We start from the raw sequence: 17,082 nt of genomic DNA, 5'->3' as shown, positions 1-17,082 counted from the left end.
CGCCTCGTCATGCGATTACTGCTCGATGTCACCTCTGTTCTGACGCCAGCGCCGCAACCAAGCGGAAGATTTAATCAGGGTTGAACACGGACGTACCACACCGCTCTCCGCATGCCCTGCAACGTCAGCGGCACAGGCCGACCTCCCCCTGATCTGCACCCGTGCGTAGGATGGGAAGCCCGGGCCTTCGTGGAGGCACCCGTGCGGCTGGTAGATAGATCGGAAGAGGTGGAGGAGGTTGGAGCGGGCTTGGGCGCTGAAGCTCGCCGGTGGGGAATGGTGGAGGGAGATGGAGGAGGGGCGCCGATCCAGCGTCAGATGGAGGACAGGGCAGGGGGCGTCGGGGGCTGCTCCCGCCAGCGAGGTGGCTTGTTCCGGTTCTAGCGGAAAGGAGGCGCAGCGGCTAGAAATTGAAGGAGGCTGCGGCGGCCGGCGGGAGAGCGGGGCTGGCCGCCAGCCTGCAGGAGGGTGGATATTGTTATTTCGCTTGACCGGTACAATGGTATATGTGTGTATTATGTGATTTGGTGGAAATAATTTTCTACCGATGTCCGCAGCATGGAACGTTCATGTAGGTATGTCTCTGTTTTTATAGTACTATCCAGCTTACACGAAAATCGTTAATTCGGAATAATGTGCTACATTGGAATATGGTATGGGGAGTAGCATGCATGGTCGATGGCCCCATACGACACATTATGTCGACAAAAGGAGTCTGGATAAGGCATAAATATATGTGGAGAAACATATGGAGTGAGTATTCAATCTCAGGTACTGTGGTTAGATCTTCATATTAATATATTTCCTTTACCGAAAGAAATTATTTATATCTAATTAGCTCGCTCGCTGACTTCCAGGTGAATCCGCACCTCGTGCTTCCCAACCTGCAGGCTATCGACTCCATTACCCGCCGCTGCGCTGCCCTTGCTCTGGTCTCTGTTAGCCGCGGCCTTCATTTGCTTGCGCTGCTCTTGTACCTCTTTCCCTTTCCCCCAGAGGAAGGCATACAGCCCTACAATGATCAGGATGGCTCCTAGCAAACTGGAACCACAGGCAGTTAACAACATACGTCAGTAACGACACCATCAGCAGTTTGCCAGATTTGCTGCAGTAAGATTATGCTGGATACGACCATCACTAGTCCGGAGATACCATAGGATAGAACATTCAATCTCACCTCCCCACGGAGAAATCTGTGCCAAGCAGCACTGAATCTAGGATCATGGTGACTATAAGTGCCAGGGAGTTGAACATGGAAGGGTAGGTGGGCCCGCGACGGGCAACAGCCCATGAGATCAAGCAAAAGGTGACTCCCGTGTTGAACACACCCTGAATAGCACGCACGTGGCCATAAAGTCTGCATGAGATTAGGTCTGATTACATGTAATTGGTACTGGTTTGTTACTAACCGAGTAGACGACGGTGAGCAGCTGTAGATCCCACTTGACCGCCCATGCCGATGGATCGTGGTTCAGTATCACCCCAATCACCATCGCCTGCACGGTCCCTGAAACGCAGGCTAGCATTGTCGAGAAGTACTTGGAGGGGAACTCCTTGGACACTCGTGCCTGAGTGAGTGCAGGTTAATTAGTTCAAATTGCTAGTTTAACGAAACTCATGGTAAGGTTCAGCTAACTATGTCATCACAATTCACAAGAGCTACTAATGCTGCATCACGAATCAATCAGGAAGCTTGATATATACTATAGCTACCTGTATGATGAACCAAAAGGCGTAGCTGAGGGAACTCCCGGCTAGGAAGAGTGTGCCAATGAGCATGTTGTGGTGGTCAGGGACGGAGGAGACCCCGCCGACCGCCTGCAGCTGCGATTTCAACAGGTGTGTAGGCCATAGATGCAGCAGTTTGCCTTTGTACAGGCTGATCACCATCGTCCCTCCCACGCAACTCACGGTGCCGACAACCTTCATCTTGCCCGGGCATGTCGCGATCTTCAGCTTTTCCAGTCTGATAAAGTTTGTGCACCAGCGTTTTCAGACTGTCAGATCAATGCAAGCAGTTGCAATTCCAACATACATGGCCTAGTGGTCATTCAGGTTAGTGGTCAGTTCATATGTGTATGCTATTAGATTAGGTTCATGATAGTTCTATGGATGTATCTGTTAGCTACTCGTTCCATTATGAAACAGGGTTAGGCAATGTGCAGAATAATAATACCACTATATATATGTAACTATATATGTAACATACCGGAGTATTACAGCAATGATAAAGGTGACAACGGGGATCACATTAAGGAAATTGACAGTGTAGCCAGCGTTGGTGGCGCGCAGACCGTAGTAGTGCAGTCCCATTGCTAGCACAATTCTGATATCAAATCACCACAGGAACTTAGATTTTTTTTCTTAATGTACAATATCACGGTTGTGCAAAAAAGTAAAGAACTGACCCAAACAAAGCGTTGACGGAGATCCAGCACCATATCTTGAGGTTCACCTTTTTCATCATCTCTCTGCACACATAGGTAGGTGTATCACAAAATTTTGTATGTCAAGGGTACCTGATTGTACCAAAGATATGGTATTAAAAATATATAGATATATGTATGTTTGGTTCGAGCAAGTTTCATCTAAAGTGTATATTTTGATGAATTTGTGCTGAGACACGACATTACGTCATCATATGCACAGAGCAGTGATCAGTCAATCGTCACCATGGAAGTAAGGATGAAATGGAATGTGACTGATGCCCAACAAGAAAGCTCTATCTAATGCATACTATTTCCTGTATGCGCGATAAATCAAGAGCAATGTTTTCTTTCCGAATTGGTATACAGTTATACATCAACAACAAGGCCGATTGATACATCAGCCATACATATATAGCAGACAAAACACTGATTCCCATGTTTGTCTACCACATGTCTTACTAAAACCGAGACAGGGCTGAAATCGCATGACACCTATGGACGTACTTGACAAACTTGCTCATTTTTTTGTTCTTTATCAAATTAAGTGCGATGATTCTGTGTTGATACATATGAAACATTCCTTTTCTATTTGATGACACATGTGGATATATGAACTTTATTTCTATTAATTATCCTTAGAAAGTAAGGAACAGTTCTGCCAATTTGATTAGAAGAACAAAACAAGTACATAGTGTTCACACTTCCACTGTTACAATTCTAAAAGAGTAATTTAAATATATACATAAATTATAGTATAAGTTTTATTTATTGCCAGCTGTGTTTTGAACATATTCAAATGCCTAGGTTTGGCCGTCAGTTCGATGTTTTCTTTACTATTTGACCTTAAGTATGTTTAGAACCTCCACCGGTGACATAAAACCTGAGAGAAAAAAAATGTTGTTTAAACTTCCAGGCAACTAGATGATATTATACTGGATTAGCATGTAACGATATAAAATTACTAAAAAAATCACCAGTTTTTGTGTAACATTTGAGCAAATTAATGGTGGCGCACTTCTCAATTTGATTTGACATTACTAACTTATTTTCTAATAAAAATTATAGTAAGTAAGTTTGGTACCATCAATCTAGAAATTTATAAATATTGATATGTATACTTCCAAATCGGTTGTGTTCACAACATCTCCTAATTGATGCTACCACGCCATGGATTTTAATCGGGTGGTGCCTGGTGATAGAAAAGAAAGAAGTGTACTGTAGGGCCATAGAAAAGGAAAAAAAAAGTAGTAATTGAAATTTGATGATCCTGCACAAAATACAAAACAATAATAAGTTCAGGCAAGAGGTTACAACATCATTTTGCTAAAACTGAGCAGAGATTTACAGCTGAACATCATCAGGCCTTGTGCTATGTGTGCAACTTGAGTCAACTCAAATGCATATAACTCTCATGCCAATTCTAAGTCAAGTAAACGTAAACCTAATAAATATACAGAGTAGGATACATCCCACGTCATTTGAATAAAATAATTATGGAAGTCCGACTACACAGACAAAAAAATATACGGCAAAAACAGAGGAAGTGCGTAGCTAAGGTAGTGGACCATAGTATGTAGTACCTCTCGAAGTAGAAGGCGAAGGGGGCCACGCTAATGGAGCCAATGAGATTGCGGTAGGCGAGGAGGACGAAAGGCGCCATGCCGATGTTGAAGGCGACCTTGGACAGGAGGAGGGCCCCTATGGTGAAGGCCTGAACCAGCACCATGCTCGCAGCGAGCAGCAGCCCCTCCGCCATCAACGGTTTTTTCTTCTTCTCCGCACCGGCGACATCCACCGACATGTTGATGTTCTCCCGCAGCTTGATCAATCGATCCAACACTATACTGAAGTTGTACGCGGCAGCAAGTGAGCACATTGGTCGCTGATCGATGCTAAATGATATGTATATCGAATTGATTGCAGTAATACTAGCTATAGCTAGCTGGACAGATAGGGCTACATATATATACATGGCGAACAACTTGGGTGCTTGGTTTGTACGACATGTTTGGTGTCACATCTCAATGCAAAAAAAAAAAAAAAAAAAAAAAAAAAAAAACAGGGAAGAAACAATATGCTGGCTTGACGTGCTGATGTTTGCCTGCTTGATGGTCTTTGGCTTCGAGGACTGCAGTACACAGACATGCTTAGTAGGTCTGTCCTCATATAACATGAATGTCCGGCCTATGCACAGTTAGTCTTGTTGACCAATTTAACTGTATTTTCACGGTCGTAAATATTTAGTTTTATGCTAACTCGTCAGTCTCAAAAAATTAAGTTTATGATTGATCATCACCAATTTTTCTCAAGTCAGAACGATTGAGTCCTCACTTGGTTTGCCGCCGAATTTTCGTAGATGCTATAAGTGTGATCCTATTTATTTAACTTACAAAATTCTGCTAAATTAGTAACGTGGAGTGAGCAATGGGGTGAAAGAAATACCAGATGCCTTGAATCACGTCTCCCATCCCTAATGCATGTTGCTACCCACCTCAGCACATAAGAATGGTAAAGATTTTTTGCAAGTGTAGCACTGATTAAATACTAATGATATCAGACCATACCTATCTTGTATGTACTGTTGTAACAAATAGATTAACGCATAGTTTGTTTGAATCTCAGGGAGCGGCGGCGCCCGTCCCGTCAAAATGATGGAGGGCAGGGGAGGTGCTCTTCTGCGGTGCTTCACGGGAGGATGTGGGTCGCCGGCATAGGGCATGGGCGGCGCGGCCGGGTTGGCCGTGGCCTGAGGCCCTTCCGCGGAGCGTCCATGGGGCGAAGGTGGCGCGCCGCCGGTCGTTGCGGTGACCGCGACTAGGGAAGATCGGGATCCAATCTGGCCTTTGGGCTTTGATCTGGGCCTGCGAGTCCCAACCAGGCCAGGTTTTGATCTGCCGGTGGACTTGATCTCACCGGCGTTCTGCAACCATGCTCGGTGCTGCCCTTTCCTCTGGTGATGTCCCATTGGTCGGTGGCTGGCGGTGGTGTGCCCTGCCGGCGTTTCTGGCGGCAACCATGGCCAGCCTGGAATGGTCGCCGGTGTGGGGGGCCCGACCTGAATAAAGGAGGCAGTTTTTGCCTCTCTTGGGTGAAGACGAAGACCTACCGGAGGCCTGGACTCGCGATCTGCCCGGAGTGTTGAGTTCCGAAAGGCGCCGCCGGTAAGTGTAACAGTGCTTTTATTGCCTGGAGTTTGCTGGATCGGTGGTATTCAGTCGTGTGCACCCATATATAGAACCTTCCAAATAAGGATAGTGATGTGTTTCTTTTTTTTACCATAAGGAAAAAAATAAACTTTGTACACAAGACTCTAAATCAAAAGACAGAAATTGAGCTACTTTTTTTTTTGAGAAACACAGTACAAACGCAGGCGCTCACATACACGCGCATACACTCACCCCTATGAACGCACACACGCACACCCTACCCCTATGAGCACCTTCGGAAGACTGAGCCGGCGGATTGGATCTTGAAATTGACGAAGTCACCACAGGCGCCTCGCTGTCGACGGGAACGTCGCCTCCCACTGAATGAATATTCCGCCTTTTATGAGACACACAGATGTCAAACCTGGGGTTTGAACTCTGGTGGGCTGGGGATACAACCATCCTCCTAACCACCCAACCTCAGGTTGGTTCTCAGAAATTGAGCTACTTGACTACATATAGCAATGTAGGAATAAGCTCTTGCATAACTGCCGATCCATTAATTGGTGACTTTGGTCCTATGTAGCAATATTTGTTTTCCCCATGTTTTTGGGTGTGGATGCTTCCCTTCCATCCCAGCTGCCATACAGACATTGACGAGGTATGGTTCCCTACCCTTAATGAGGCATAGCGTCAAGCATGCTTTTGTTTCCTATGCAGACAAGACACAGTGTACAACACCAATGGGGAAAGTTGTTTGGCTGGCCATCTTGAGTGAAGACACATGAGCCGTCTCAGAAAGCCCAATCCCTGATAACATGAGATGCACGTATGTAAAATCGACGCCATACCAAATTGGGTGTATACAATATCCTGTGATCTTCCAGTGAATAATACTAATGTGTGAATATATGCCCTACATTTTGAGATGGTTAGTTATTAGCTTCTTATTGTCTCCCTTGTCGACAATCAACATACTGTTCTAAGATAGAAGATATGAAGTTTACGATGCAAAAGTCACAAGTCACAGTTTACTCATGGAGTAAATGGTAGCATTGTGTCTGTCTTGATTTAATGTTATAATAAGATGTTATTATAACCAATTATATTTGCACAAACATTGGTTGTAATAACTTCTTATATAAATTATATTGGTTGTAATAACTTCTTATATAATGGGACGGAGGGAGTACTTAGGTACATTTGCACAATTCTCTCTGCTGAAGTCAAAAAGATATCTTTTGCAAAGAAAAAAAAAACATAGTATTTGCTGTATTAAGTTCACTTTGTGATCAGGGTTTAACTCAGGATCAGTTCTTCTAAAAAGGAAACTCTGTTTCACATTGACTGTTATCGTTTTATAGAGTAGTTTGTTCTAAACAGAGTGACAGTTGAGGTGTGAATATCCTGAAAATATTAACTCAAGATGATTTACCATGTCATAAACTCTATTTCCTAGTTCCATCACGTAGCTGCCATTCTCGATTTGTGGGTATACATAAAGTTAACATAGCAAAGAAAAGAGGAACATGATTTCAATTAACCATTTTCCCAACAGTTGCAAGGAATTATTGATCATACCTTGATGGAGATCTTATGTGAGCCACTCCTGATATGCAGAAAGGGTGGCTGTTGCGCAGCGATGATTTATATCGAACTGAACTTTTTTTGAAACGGGAATCGAACTGAACTGAAAAGTGGTGGAATAAACAATCTGGTTGTTACTCAGAACCAGAACCAAAATCAAAATAGAAAAGAGATTACGGAGTAGAAAGAACCAGAACCTTTGTGTTATCAGTGCGAGGTCGTAGGAAATCGACGAACCGGTTAACCTGCGTCGATAGCAGGGAATCAGAAGAATATGGTTCCTGTCGATGGGATCCCTGCCTCAACCGTCTCCTGGAAGAAAGGGAATGAGGAGGGAGAAGAAGATATGAAACAACGTGACTAACTGCTTGCGATGGAGTGGAGGAGTATCTTGCATGTACATGAGTTCGTCTGTTAGTAGAAGACCCGTGCATGCGGTCTGCATGTATAGTTTTTTTTTTCTTTTGCCATGTGGAGGGTTTTACCCGGCGCATTGAGTTTCTCATGCCCTTATTTTCCGTTCGATACTGCTATTTTTAGCCGCCGGATCTTCTGGGAGGTAAAGAGTCTTGGAAGGATGGGAAAATTCTCTGGGAACGGCTCCCTCCGCCCTTCTAGGAATCCTCTAGAAGAAAATTGTTGGGATTTTGATCTCAGGTTGTAACAACTGGAGAGATAAAAGGAACATAAATCAAACGTACGTGCACTGATCCACCACAACCTTTCGGCTCGGATTCCTAGCAGGAGTACCCATCTCCCCGCCACCCCCTAACCCTAGCCCCCAACACCCTCCTCCTCCCGCCGCCGCCGCCGGGCAAAGCCCCGATGGCGTGGCGGCGGCAGGGGATCCTCTCCTGCTGCGTTGGGTAGCGGCTCGGCTTGGTTTCGTCTAGGTTTTTGGGGGACGTCGTCGAGATGGTTGAGGCGGTGTCGCATCGGAATAAGAGGGCTGCAGCTCGATCCCCATCTCGACAAGGGTGGCGGCGCCGGCGAGCTACTGGCCAGGTTTCCTCTCAGATCTGTGGATCTGGGGAGGGTGATCTCCCTGGGTGCGGTCGATCTTTGACGCTGTCGTGGGGTTTGTGGAGTCTATTCTGGATTTGGAGGAGTGTCAATGTTGTCGTCTTCCCCTCGGCGGTCGTGGTGGCGAGGGAGAGGAAGGGGATGGCACCACCGTCCTCCTTTTTAGGGTCGTGTGGTGCTCTTCTGGTGGTCTGCGGCTGCATCGTCTTGTAGCATCCTCCGGTCGGCCTTGGTGGCGAGGGGAGGAGGCAGCTTGAAGTGTCGACGCCTGAACCTGCCAGATGGTGGAGCGTTCTGCTGGTGGCTGATACGTCTCAAACGTATCTATAATTTCTTATGTTCCATGCTAGTTTTATGACAATACCTACATGTTTTGTTCACACTTTATATCGTTTTGATGCATTTTCCGGAACTAACCTATTGACGAGATGCCGAAGGGCCAGTTCCTGTTTTCTGCTCTTTTTGGTTTCAGAAATCCTAGTAAGGAAATATTCTCGGAATCGGACGAAATCAATGCCCAGCATCCTATTTTTCCACGAAGCTTCCAGAACACCCGAGAGCCGCCAGAGAGGAGCCCTGGGGGGGGCCACACGCCAGGCCGGCGCGTCCCAGGCCCTGGCCGCGCCGCCCTATTGTGTGGTGGCCCCGTCAGCCCTCCGACTCCGCCTCTTCGCCTATTTAAGCCTCCTCGACCTAAAACCTCGATACGGAAAAGCCACGGTACGAGAAACCGTCCAGAGCCGCCGCCATCGCGAAGCCAAGATTTGGGGGACAGGAGTCTCTGTTCCGGCACGCCGCCGGGACGGGGAAGTGCCCCCGGAAGGCTCCTCCATCGACACCACCACCATCTTCATCACCGCTGCTGTCTCCCATGAGGAGGGAGTAGTTCTCCATCGAGGCTAAGGGCTGTACCGGTAGCTATGTGGTTAATCTCTCTCCTATGTACTTCAATACAATAATCTCATGAGCTGCCTTACATGATTGAGATTCATATGATGATGCTTGTAATCTAGATGTCATTATGCTAGTCAAGTGGATTTTACTTATGTGATCTCCGGAGACTCCTTGTCCCACGTGTGTAAAGGTGACAGTGTGTGCACCGTGTGGGTCTCTTAGGCTATATTTCACAGAATACTTATTCACTGTTATGAATAGCATAGTGAATTGCTTATTTATATCCCTTTATGATTGCAATGTGTTTTGTATCACTATTCATCTATGTGCTACTCTAGTGATGTTATTAAAGTAGTCTATTCCTCCTGCACGGTGTAATGGTGACAGTGTGTGCATTGTGTAGTACTTGGCGTAGGTTATGATTGTGATCTCTTGTAGATTATGAAGTTAACTATTGCTATGATCGTATTGATGTGATCTATGCCTCCTTCATAGTGTGATGGTGACAGTGTGCATGCTATGTTAGTACTTGGTTTAGTTGTGTTGATCTATCGTGCACTCTAAGGTTATTTAAACATGAATATCGAATATTGTGGAGCTTGTTAACTCCGGCATTGAGGGTTCGTGTAATCCTACACAATTAGTGGTGTTCATCATCCAACAAGAGAGTGTAGAGTATATCATTTATCTATTTATTGTGTTATGTGATCAATGTTGAGAGTGTCCACTAGTGAAAGTATAATCCCTAGGCCTTGTTTCCAATACTGCAAACACCGCTTGTTTACTGTTCTGCTGCATGTTTACTTCCTGCAATATTACTACCATCAACTGCACGCCAGCAAGCACTTTTCTGGCGCCGTTACTACTGCTCATATTCATTCATACCACTTGTATTTCACTATCTCTTCGCCGAACTAGTGCACCTATACATCTGACAAGTGTATTAGGTGTGTTGGGGACACAAGAGACTTCTTGTATCGTGATTGCAGGGTTGCTTGAGAGGGATATCTTTGACCTCTTCCTCCCTGAGTTCGATAAACCTTGGGTGATCCACTTAAGGGAAACTTGCTGCTGTTCTACAAACCTCTGCTCTTGGAGGCCCAACACTGTCTACAAGAATAGAAGCACACGTAAACATCAAGCACTTTTCTGGCGCCGTTGCCGGGGAGAAAAGGTAAAAAGCACTCATACTCCAGTCCCAGGTAACTGAGTACTTTTCTGTTGCCGTTGTGTGTGTGCTCGATGCTATTTCCTTTAGATCCTGCAATTGCATCTTTTTGTCTCTTGTTTTTATTTTCACTAGTAAGGCTTAATGGAAGACAACAACAAAATGAGAGATCTTTATGAACTTTATCTTGAATTAGGACATGATGTGTTTGAAGAGAAAATTAAAAAACCCATGGAACTTATGCATGCTAATGGGAATGTTATTAGTATGAATGCTTTGAACACCATTGTTGCTAATGCTATGGAAGAATTTAAGCTTGGGGAGGTCGGTTTTGATGAAATGATCTCTTTAGTCCTCCGGGTATTGAGGAGAAAGTTTATGTTGATTATGATATGCCTCCCATATATGATGATTATAATGATAATGGTCTTTTGGTGCCGCCTACTATGGAGGATAAGTTTAATTATGATTACAATATGCCTCCTACACTTGATGAGAATAATAATGATAGCTACTTTGTTGAATTTGCTCCCACTACAACTAATAAAATTGATTATGCTTATGTGGAGAGTAATGATACTTTTATGCATGTGAATAAGAATGCTTTATGTGACACTTATATTGTTGAGTTTGTTCATGATGCCTCTGAAAATTATTATGAGAGAGGAAAATATGGTTGTAGAAATTTTTGAAGTTACACTGGTTTTATCTTTCTATGCTTGTTACTTTGCTCTTCATGAACTTGTTTATTTACAAGATTCCTATGCATATGAAGCATGTTAGACTTAAATGTGTTTTGAATTTGCTTCTTGATGCTCTCTTTTGCTTCAATTCTTATTTCTTGCGAGTGCATCATTAAAATTCCTGAGCCCATCTTAATGGCTATAAAGAAAGAACTTCTTGGGAGATAACCCATGTGTTTTTTTTACTACAGTACTTTGTTTTATATTTGAGTCTTGGAAGTTGTTACTACTGTAGCAACCTCTCCTTATCTTTATTTTATTGCATTGTTGTGCCAAGTAAAGTCTTTGATAGCAAGGTTCATACTAGATTTGGATTACTGCGCAGAAACAGATTTCTGTCTATCACGAATCTGGGCAGAATTCTCTGTAGGTAACTCATAAAAATCTGCCAATTTACGTGCGTGATCCTCAGATATGTACGCAACTTTCATTCAATTTGAGCATTTTCATCTGAGCAAGTCTGGTGCCACTTTAAAATTCGTCTTTACGGACTGTTCTGTTTTGACAGATTCTGCCTTTTATTTTGCATTGCCTCTTTTGCTGTGTTGGATGGATTTCTTTGTTCCATTACCTTCCAGTAGCTTTTAGCAATTTCCAGAAGTGTTAAGAATGATTGTGTCACCTCTGAACATGTGAATTTTTGATTATGCACTAACCCTCTAATGAGTTTGTTTCGAGTTTGGTGTGGAGGAAGTTTTCAAGGGTCAAGAGAGGAGGATGATATACTATGATCAAGAAGAGTGAAGAGTCTAAGCTTGGGGATGCCCCCGTGGTTCATCCCTGCATATTTCAAGAAGACCCAAGCGTCTAAGTTTGGGGATGCCCAAGGCATCCCCTTCTTCATCAACAATTTATCAGGTTTCTTCTCTTGAAACTATATTTTTATTCGGTCACATCTTATGTACTTTACTTGGAGCGTCTGTTTGTTTTTGTTTATGTTTGAATAAATTCATGCTTGTGTGGGAGAGAGACACGCTCTGCTGTTGCGTATGAACACATGTGTTCTTAGTTCTATCTTTAATGTTCATGGCGGAGTTGAAAACTGCTTCGTTCATTGTTATATGGTTGGAAACAGAAAATGCTGCATGTGGTAATTGGTATAATGTCTTGAATAATTTGATACTTGGCAATTGTTGTGCTCATATAGATCATGTTTAAGCTCTTGCATCATGTACTTTGCACCCATTAATGAAGAACTACATAGAGCTTGTTAAAATTTGGTTTGCATGATTAGTTTCTCTAGAGTCTAGATATTTTCTGGTTAAGGTGTTTGAACAACAAGGAAGACGATGTAAAGTCTTATAATGCTTACAATATGTTCATATGTGAGTCTTGCTGCACCGTTTTATACTTGAGTTTGCTTCAAACAACCTTGCTAGCCTAGCCTTGTATTGAGAGGAATTCTTCTCGTGCATCCAAATCCTTGAGCCAAAAACTATGTCATTTATGTCCACCATACCTACCTACTACATGGTATTTCTCTGCCATTCCAAGCAAATACTTCATGTGCTACCTTTAAACAATTCAAAAGCTATTATCTCTTATTTGTGTCAATGTTTTATAGCTCATGAGGAAGTATGTGGTGTTTTATCTTTCGATCTTGTCATTTACTTTTGACAGCCTTTCACCAATGGACTAGTGGCTTCATCCGCTTATCCAATAATTTTGCAAAAAGAGCTGGCAATGGGGTTCCCAGCCCCAATTAATTAACTTTCATTAATAATTCTCTTCACATGTTTTGCTCTGATTCATCAGCAAGCAACTTAATTTTGCAAATAGACACTCCTTCATGGTATGTGATTGTTGGAAGGCACCCGAGGATTCGGTTAGCCATGGCTTGTGAAAGCAAAAGGTTGGGAGGAGTGTCATCCATAAATAAAATAAAAAAGCGAAACTAAAATACATGTGTAAACAAAAGAGAAGAGGGATGATCTACCTTGCTGGTAGAGATAACGTCCTTCATGGGAGCCGCTCTTGAAAGTCTGGTTGATAAGGTAGTTAGAGTACCCATTACCATTCGTTGACAACAACAAACACCTCTCAAAACTTTACTTTTATGCTCTCTATATGATTTCAAAACTTAAAAAAGCTCTAGCACATGATTTAATCCCTGCTTCCCTCTGCGAAGGGCCATTCTTTTACTTTATGTTGAGTCAGTTTACCTACTTCTTTCTATCTTAGAAGCAAACACTTGTGTCAAATGTGTGCATTGATTCTTACATGTTTACCTATTGCAATTGTTATATTGCTTTATGTTGACAAACTATCCATGAGATATACATGTTACAAGTTGAAAGCAATTGCTGAAACTTAATCATCCTTTGTGTTGCTTCAATGCCTTTTACTTTGAATTTATTGCTTATGAGTTAACTGTTATGCAAGTCTTATTGATGCTTGTCTTGAAAGTACTATTCATGAAAAGTCTTTGCTATATGATTCAGTTGTTTACTCATTGTCTTCACCATTGCTTTGAATCGCTGCATTCATCTCATATGCTTTACAATATTGTTGATTAAGATCATGTTGGTTGCATGTCACTTAAGAAATTATTCTTGTTATCATTTACCTACTCGAGGGCGAGTAGGAACTAAGCTTGGGGATGCTTGATACGTCTCAAACGTATCTATAATTTCTTATGTTCCATGCTAGTTTTATGACAATACCTACATGTTTTGTTCACACTTTATATCGTTTTGATGCATTTTCCGGAACTAACCTATTGACGAGATGCCGAAGGGCCAGTTCCTGTTTTCTGCTGTTTTTGGTTTCAGAAATCCTAGTAAGGAAATATTCTCGGAATCAGACGAAATCAATGCCCAGCATCCTATTTTTCCACGAAGCTTCCAGAACACCCGAGAGCCGCCAGAGAGGAGCCCTGGGGGGGCCACACGCCAGGCTGGTGCGGCCCAGGCCCTGGCCGCGCCGCCCTATTGTGTGGTGGCCCCGTCAGCCCTCCGACTCCGCCCCTTTGCCTATTTAAGCCTCCTCGACCTAAAACCTCGATACGGAAAAGCCACGGTACGAGAAACCTTCCAGAGCCGCCGCCATCGCGAAGCCAAGATCTGGGGGACAGGAGTCTCTGTTCCGGCACGCCGGGACGGGGAAGTGCCCCCGGAAGGCTCCTCCATCGACACCACCGCCATCTTCATCACCGCTGCTGTCTCCCATGAGGAGGGAGTAGTTCTCCATCGAGGCTAAGGGCTGTACCGGTAGCTATGTGGTTAATCTCTCTCCTATGTACTTCAATACAATAATCTCATGAGCTGCCTTACATGATTGAGATTCATATGATGATGCTTAATCTAGATGTCATTATGCTAGTCAAGTGGATTTTACTTATGTGATCTCCGGAGACTCCTTGTCCCACGTGTGTAAAGGTGACAGTGTGTGCACCGTGTGGGTCTCTTAGGCTATATTTCACAAAATACTTATTCACTGTTATGAATAGCATAGTGGAGTGCTTATTTATATCCCTTTATGATTGCAATGTGTTTTGTATCACTATTCATCTATGTGCTACTCTAGTGATGTTATTAAAGTAGTCTATTCCTCCTGCACGGTGTAATGGTGACAGTGTGTGCATCGTGTAGTACTTGGCGTAGGTTATGATTGTGATCTCTTGTAGATTATGAAGTTAACTATTGCTATGATAGTATTGATGTGATCTATGCCTCCTTCATAGTGTGATGGTGACAGTGTGCATGCTATGTTAGTACTTGGTTTAGTTGTGTTGATCTATCGTGCACTCTAAGGTTATTTAAACATGAATATCGAATATTGTGGAGCTTGTTAACTCCGGCATTGAGGGTTCGTGTAATCCTAAACAATTAGTGGTGTTCATCATCCAACAAGAGAGTGTAGAGTATAGCATTTATCTATTTATTCTGTTATGTGATCAATGTTGAGAGTGTCCACTAGTGAAAGTATAATCCCTAGGCCTTGTTTACTGTTTTGCTGCATGTTTACTTCCTGCAATATTACTACCATCAACTGCACGCCAGCAAGCACTTTTCTGGCGCCGTTACTACTGCTCATATTCATTCATACCACTTGTATTTCACTATCTCTTCGCCGAACTAGTGCACCTATACATCTGACAAGTGTATTAGGTGTGTTGGGGACACAAGAGACTTCTTGTATCGTGATTGCAGGGTTGCTTGAGAGGGATATCTTTGACCTCTTCCTCCCTGAGTTCGATAAACCTTGGGTGATCCACTTAAGGGAAACTTGCTGCTGTTCTACAAATCTCTGCTCTTGGAGGCCCAACACTGTCTACAAGAATAGAAGCACACGTAGACATCAGTGGCTTGGGTCTACTGCTCGGGGATCTTCGTCTGGAGGTACTGCTGGCTCTTCCCCATCTCCTGCCTGCCCAATGGTCTGGAAAAGATTATTAGCTCCCACCCTCCGGGGTGGGCACTCCTTCGGTGTTCAATGCCCAGTGTGGTGACGACAGCGGCGGTGATACGATGGTGTTGGAAGATGCGCTGCCTCTAGATCCGGTCTCTGTACGAAGGATGATTAGGTGATAATTATTGCGGATTTGCTATGTCTCAGTCAACTGAGATTCTTTAGTTGCACTTTTCTACCAGAAAATTGCAAATGAACCGAGTTGCACTTTTCTTTGAACTACAATTGCACTTTTCTAAATTGACTAAGACTTAAGAAAATCTCAGTCGACTGAGACATCACACCCTAATTATTGATACGGTGGTTGGGTCGGGGGGGGGGGGGTCGGGGGTCACAGGAAATCGTCGCCATGGAGGCCAAGGTTTTGCTTGACGGCTTCATGATGTGTGTGGACAGGATTGAGCAAGATGAGCAGAAGTGGAGGAAGATCTTTTTTTTATAATGCTGGGTCCACCGACTACAAGATTACATCTGTTGTGAATGAGCAACTAGTATTCACTATGAGAAAAAGGCCAGTACATGTACATGAGATACAATATGCAGGGAAGCCCCTCATACAGTGGAAATATACAGTAGGGGGTCTATACATCACTAACATCACCTCTCAAACTCATGGTGGATCAACAACACTGAGTTTGGAGAGAAAGAAACCATGATGTGCTCTAGTCTGTGCCTTCGTGAAGAAGTCATCAAGCTGTAGCTCGGAAGGCACATGATGAAGAGCCATAACCTGATCCTGCACAACATTACGCACATAGAAGGAATCAACACTGATGTGTTTGGTGAGCTCGTGCTTCACCGGATCACGCGCAATGCTGATGGCACCAGTACTATCCGATAAGAGAGGATTCAGGGCGTCAGCAGAAACACCAAAGTCCTCAAGTAACCAGCGTAACCAAGTCACCTCAGCCGTCAAGAGAGCCATCGCTCGCAACTCAGCCTCGATACTCGAACGAGAGACTGCAACCTGCTTCTTGGTCTTCCAAGCAATGAGAGAACCACCAAGAAAGACACAGTAGGTAGAGAGAGACTTGCGATCCGATGGATCACTAGCCCAGGTAGCATATGAGTAGGTCTGGAGCTAGGAAAGAAGAGACGACGGGAGATAGTGCCACGAAGATAGCGGAGGACACGAAGGAGATGACTATAGTGGACACTAATGGGAGCAGACATGAACTGACTCAGAATGTGGACCGGGTAGGAAATGTCAGGATGAGTGACAGCAAGGTAGACAAGGCTCCCAACCAGGTGACGATAGCGAGTCGGGTCCGGAAGAGGATCACCATCAGTGGCACGGAGGCGGACATTGAGCTCCATAAGAGTCTCGACAGTGCGATCATCACCAAGAGCGGCACGAGTGAGAAGGTCCTGGATATACTTCTTCTGGGAGATGTAGAATCCATCGGATGTAGAGGAAACCTCAAGCCCAAGAAAGTAGCGGAGAGGACCAAGATCAGTCATGAGAAACTGATCACGAAGACGGGCCTTGACAAAGGCAATGTACTCAGGGGTCACTTGTGATGATCATGTCATCGGCATAAAGAAGAAGGAGATTCCGACCACGAGAAGATGTGTGGACAAAGAGCGTAGGGTCATGTGCGCTAGGACAAAACCATCAGAGGTCACCATAGAGGCGAAACGCTGAAAGCAAGCTCGAGGGGCTTGCTTAAGGCCATAAAGAG

The 17,082-nt window shown here is 44.0% G+C and overlaps 1 protein-coding gene across 3 annotated transcripts; it reads right to left on the bottom strand.

The window, feature by feature from the left end:
- Window positions 1-572: 572 nt before the first annotated feature.
- Window positions 573-7,574, bottom strand: LOC127335543 (WAT1-related protein At1g09380). 3 transcript variants are annotated; one of them, XM_051362226.1, is made up of 9 exons: window positions 7,360-7,574; window positions 7,157-7,265; window positions 4,010-4,273; window positions 2,409-2,471; window positions 2,210-2,326; window positions 1,714-1,966; window positions 1,410-1,568; window positions 1,178-1,329; window positions 573-1,041 (listed from the first exon to the last, which is right to left on the bottom strand). In XM_051362226.1, exons 3-9 carry the CDS (start codon window positions 4,228-4,230, stop codon window positions 831-833), a joined length of 1,176 nt encoding a protein of 391 aa, XP_051218186.1. In that variant the 5' UTR covers window positions 4,231-4,273; window positions 7,157-7,265; window positions 7,360-7,574; the 3' UTR covers window positions 573-830. The 3 variants fall into 3 exon arrangements, with proteins under 3 accessions (XP_051218186.1, XP_051218185.1, XP_051218187.1); XM_051362225.2 differs by lacking the exons at window positions 7,157-7,265; window positions 7,360-7,574 and having other exon boundaries at window positions 4,010-4,476; XM_051362227.2 differs by lacking the exons at window positions 1,178-1,329; window positions 7,157-7,265; window positions 7,360-7,574 and having other exon boundaries at window positions 850-1,041; window positions 4,010-4,478.
- Between the last annotated feature and the right edge of the window lie 9,508 nt (window positions 7,575-17,082).

This window comes from Lolium perenne, chromosome 2, assembly GCF_019359855.2.
Source record: "Lolium perenne isolate Kyuss_39 chromosome 2, Kyuss_2.0, whole genome shotgun sequence".
Classification (NCBI taxonomy): domain Eukaryota; kingdom Viridiplantae; phylum Streptophyta; class Magnoliopsida; order Poales; family Poaceae; genus Lolium; species Lolium perenne.
The sequence above is the reverse complement of the archived record's forward strand: the minus strand, read 5'-3'. Positions and strand labels throughout refer to the sequence as shown.

Excerpts from the sequence above, each read along its gene's own strand:
- LOC127335543 (XM_051362225.2), bottom strand. The coding sequence starts at position 4,401 with ATGTATATATATGTAGCCCTATCTGTCCAGCTAGCTATAGCTAGTATT. Across the intron at positions 2,327-2,408 it reads TCCGTCAACGCTTTGTTTGG|AATTGTGCTAGCAATGGGAC; the intron begins GTCAGTTCTTTA and ends ATTTGATATCAG. Across the intron at positions 1,330-1,409 it reads TGCTCACCGTCGTCTACTCG|GGTGTGTTCAACACGGGAGT; the intron begins GTTAGTAACAAA and ends CGTGCTATTCAG.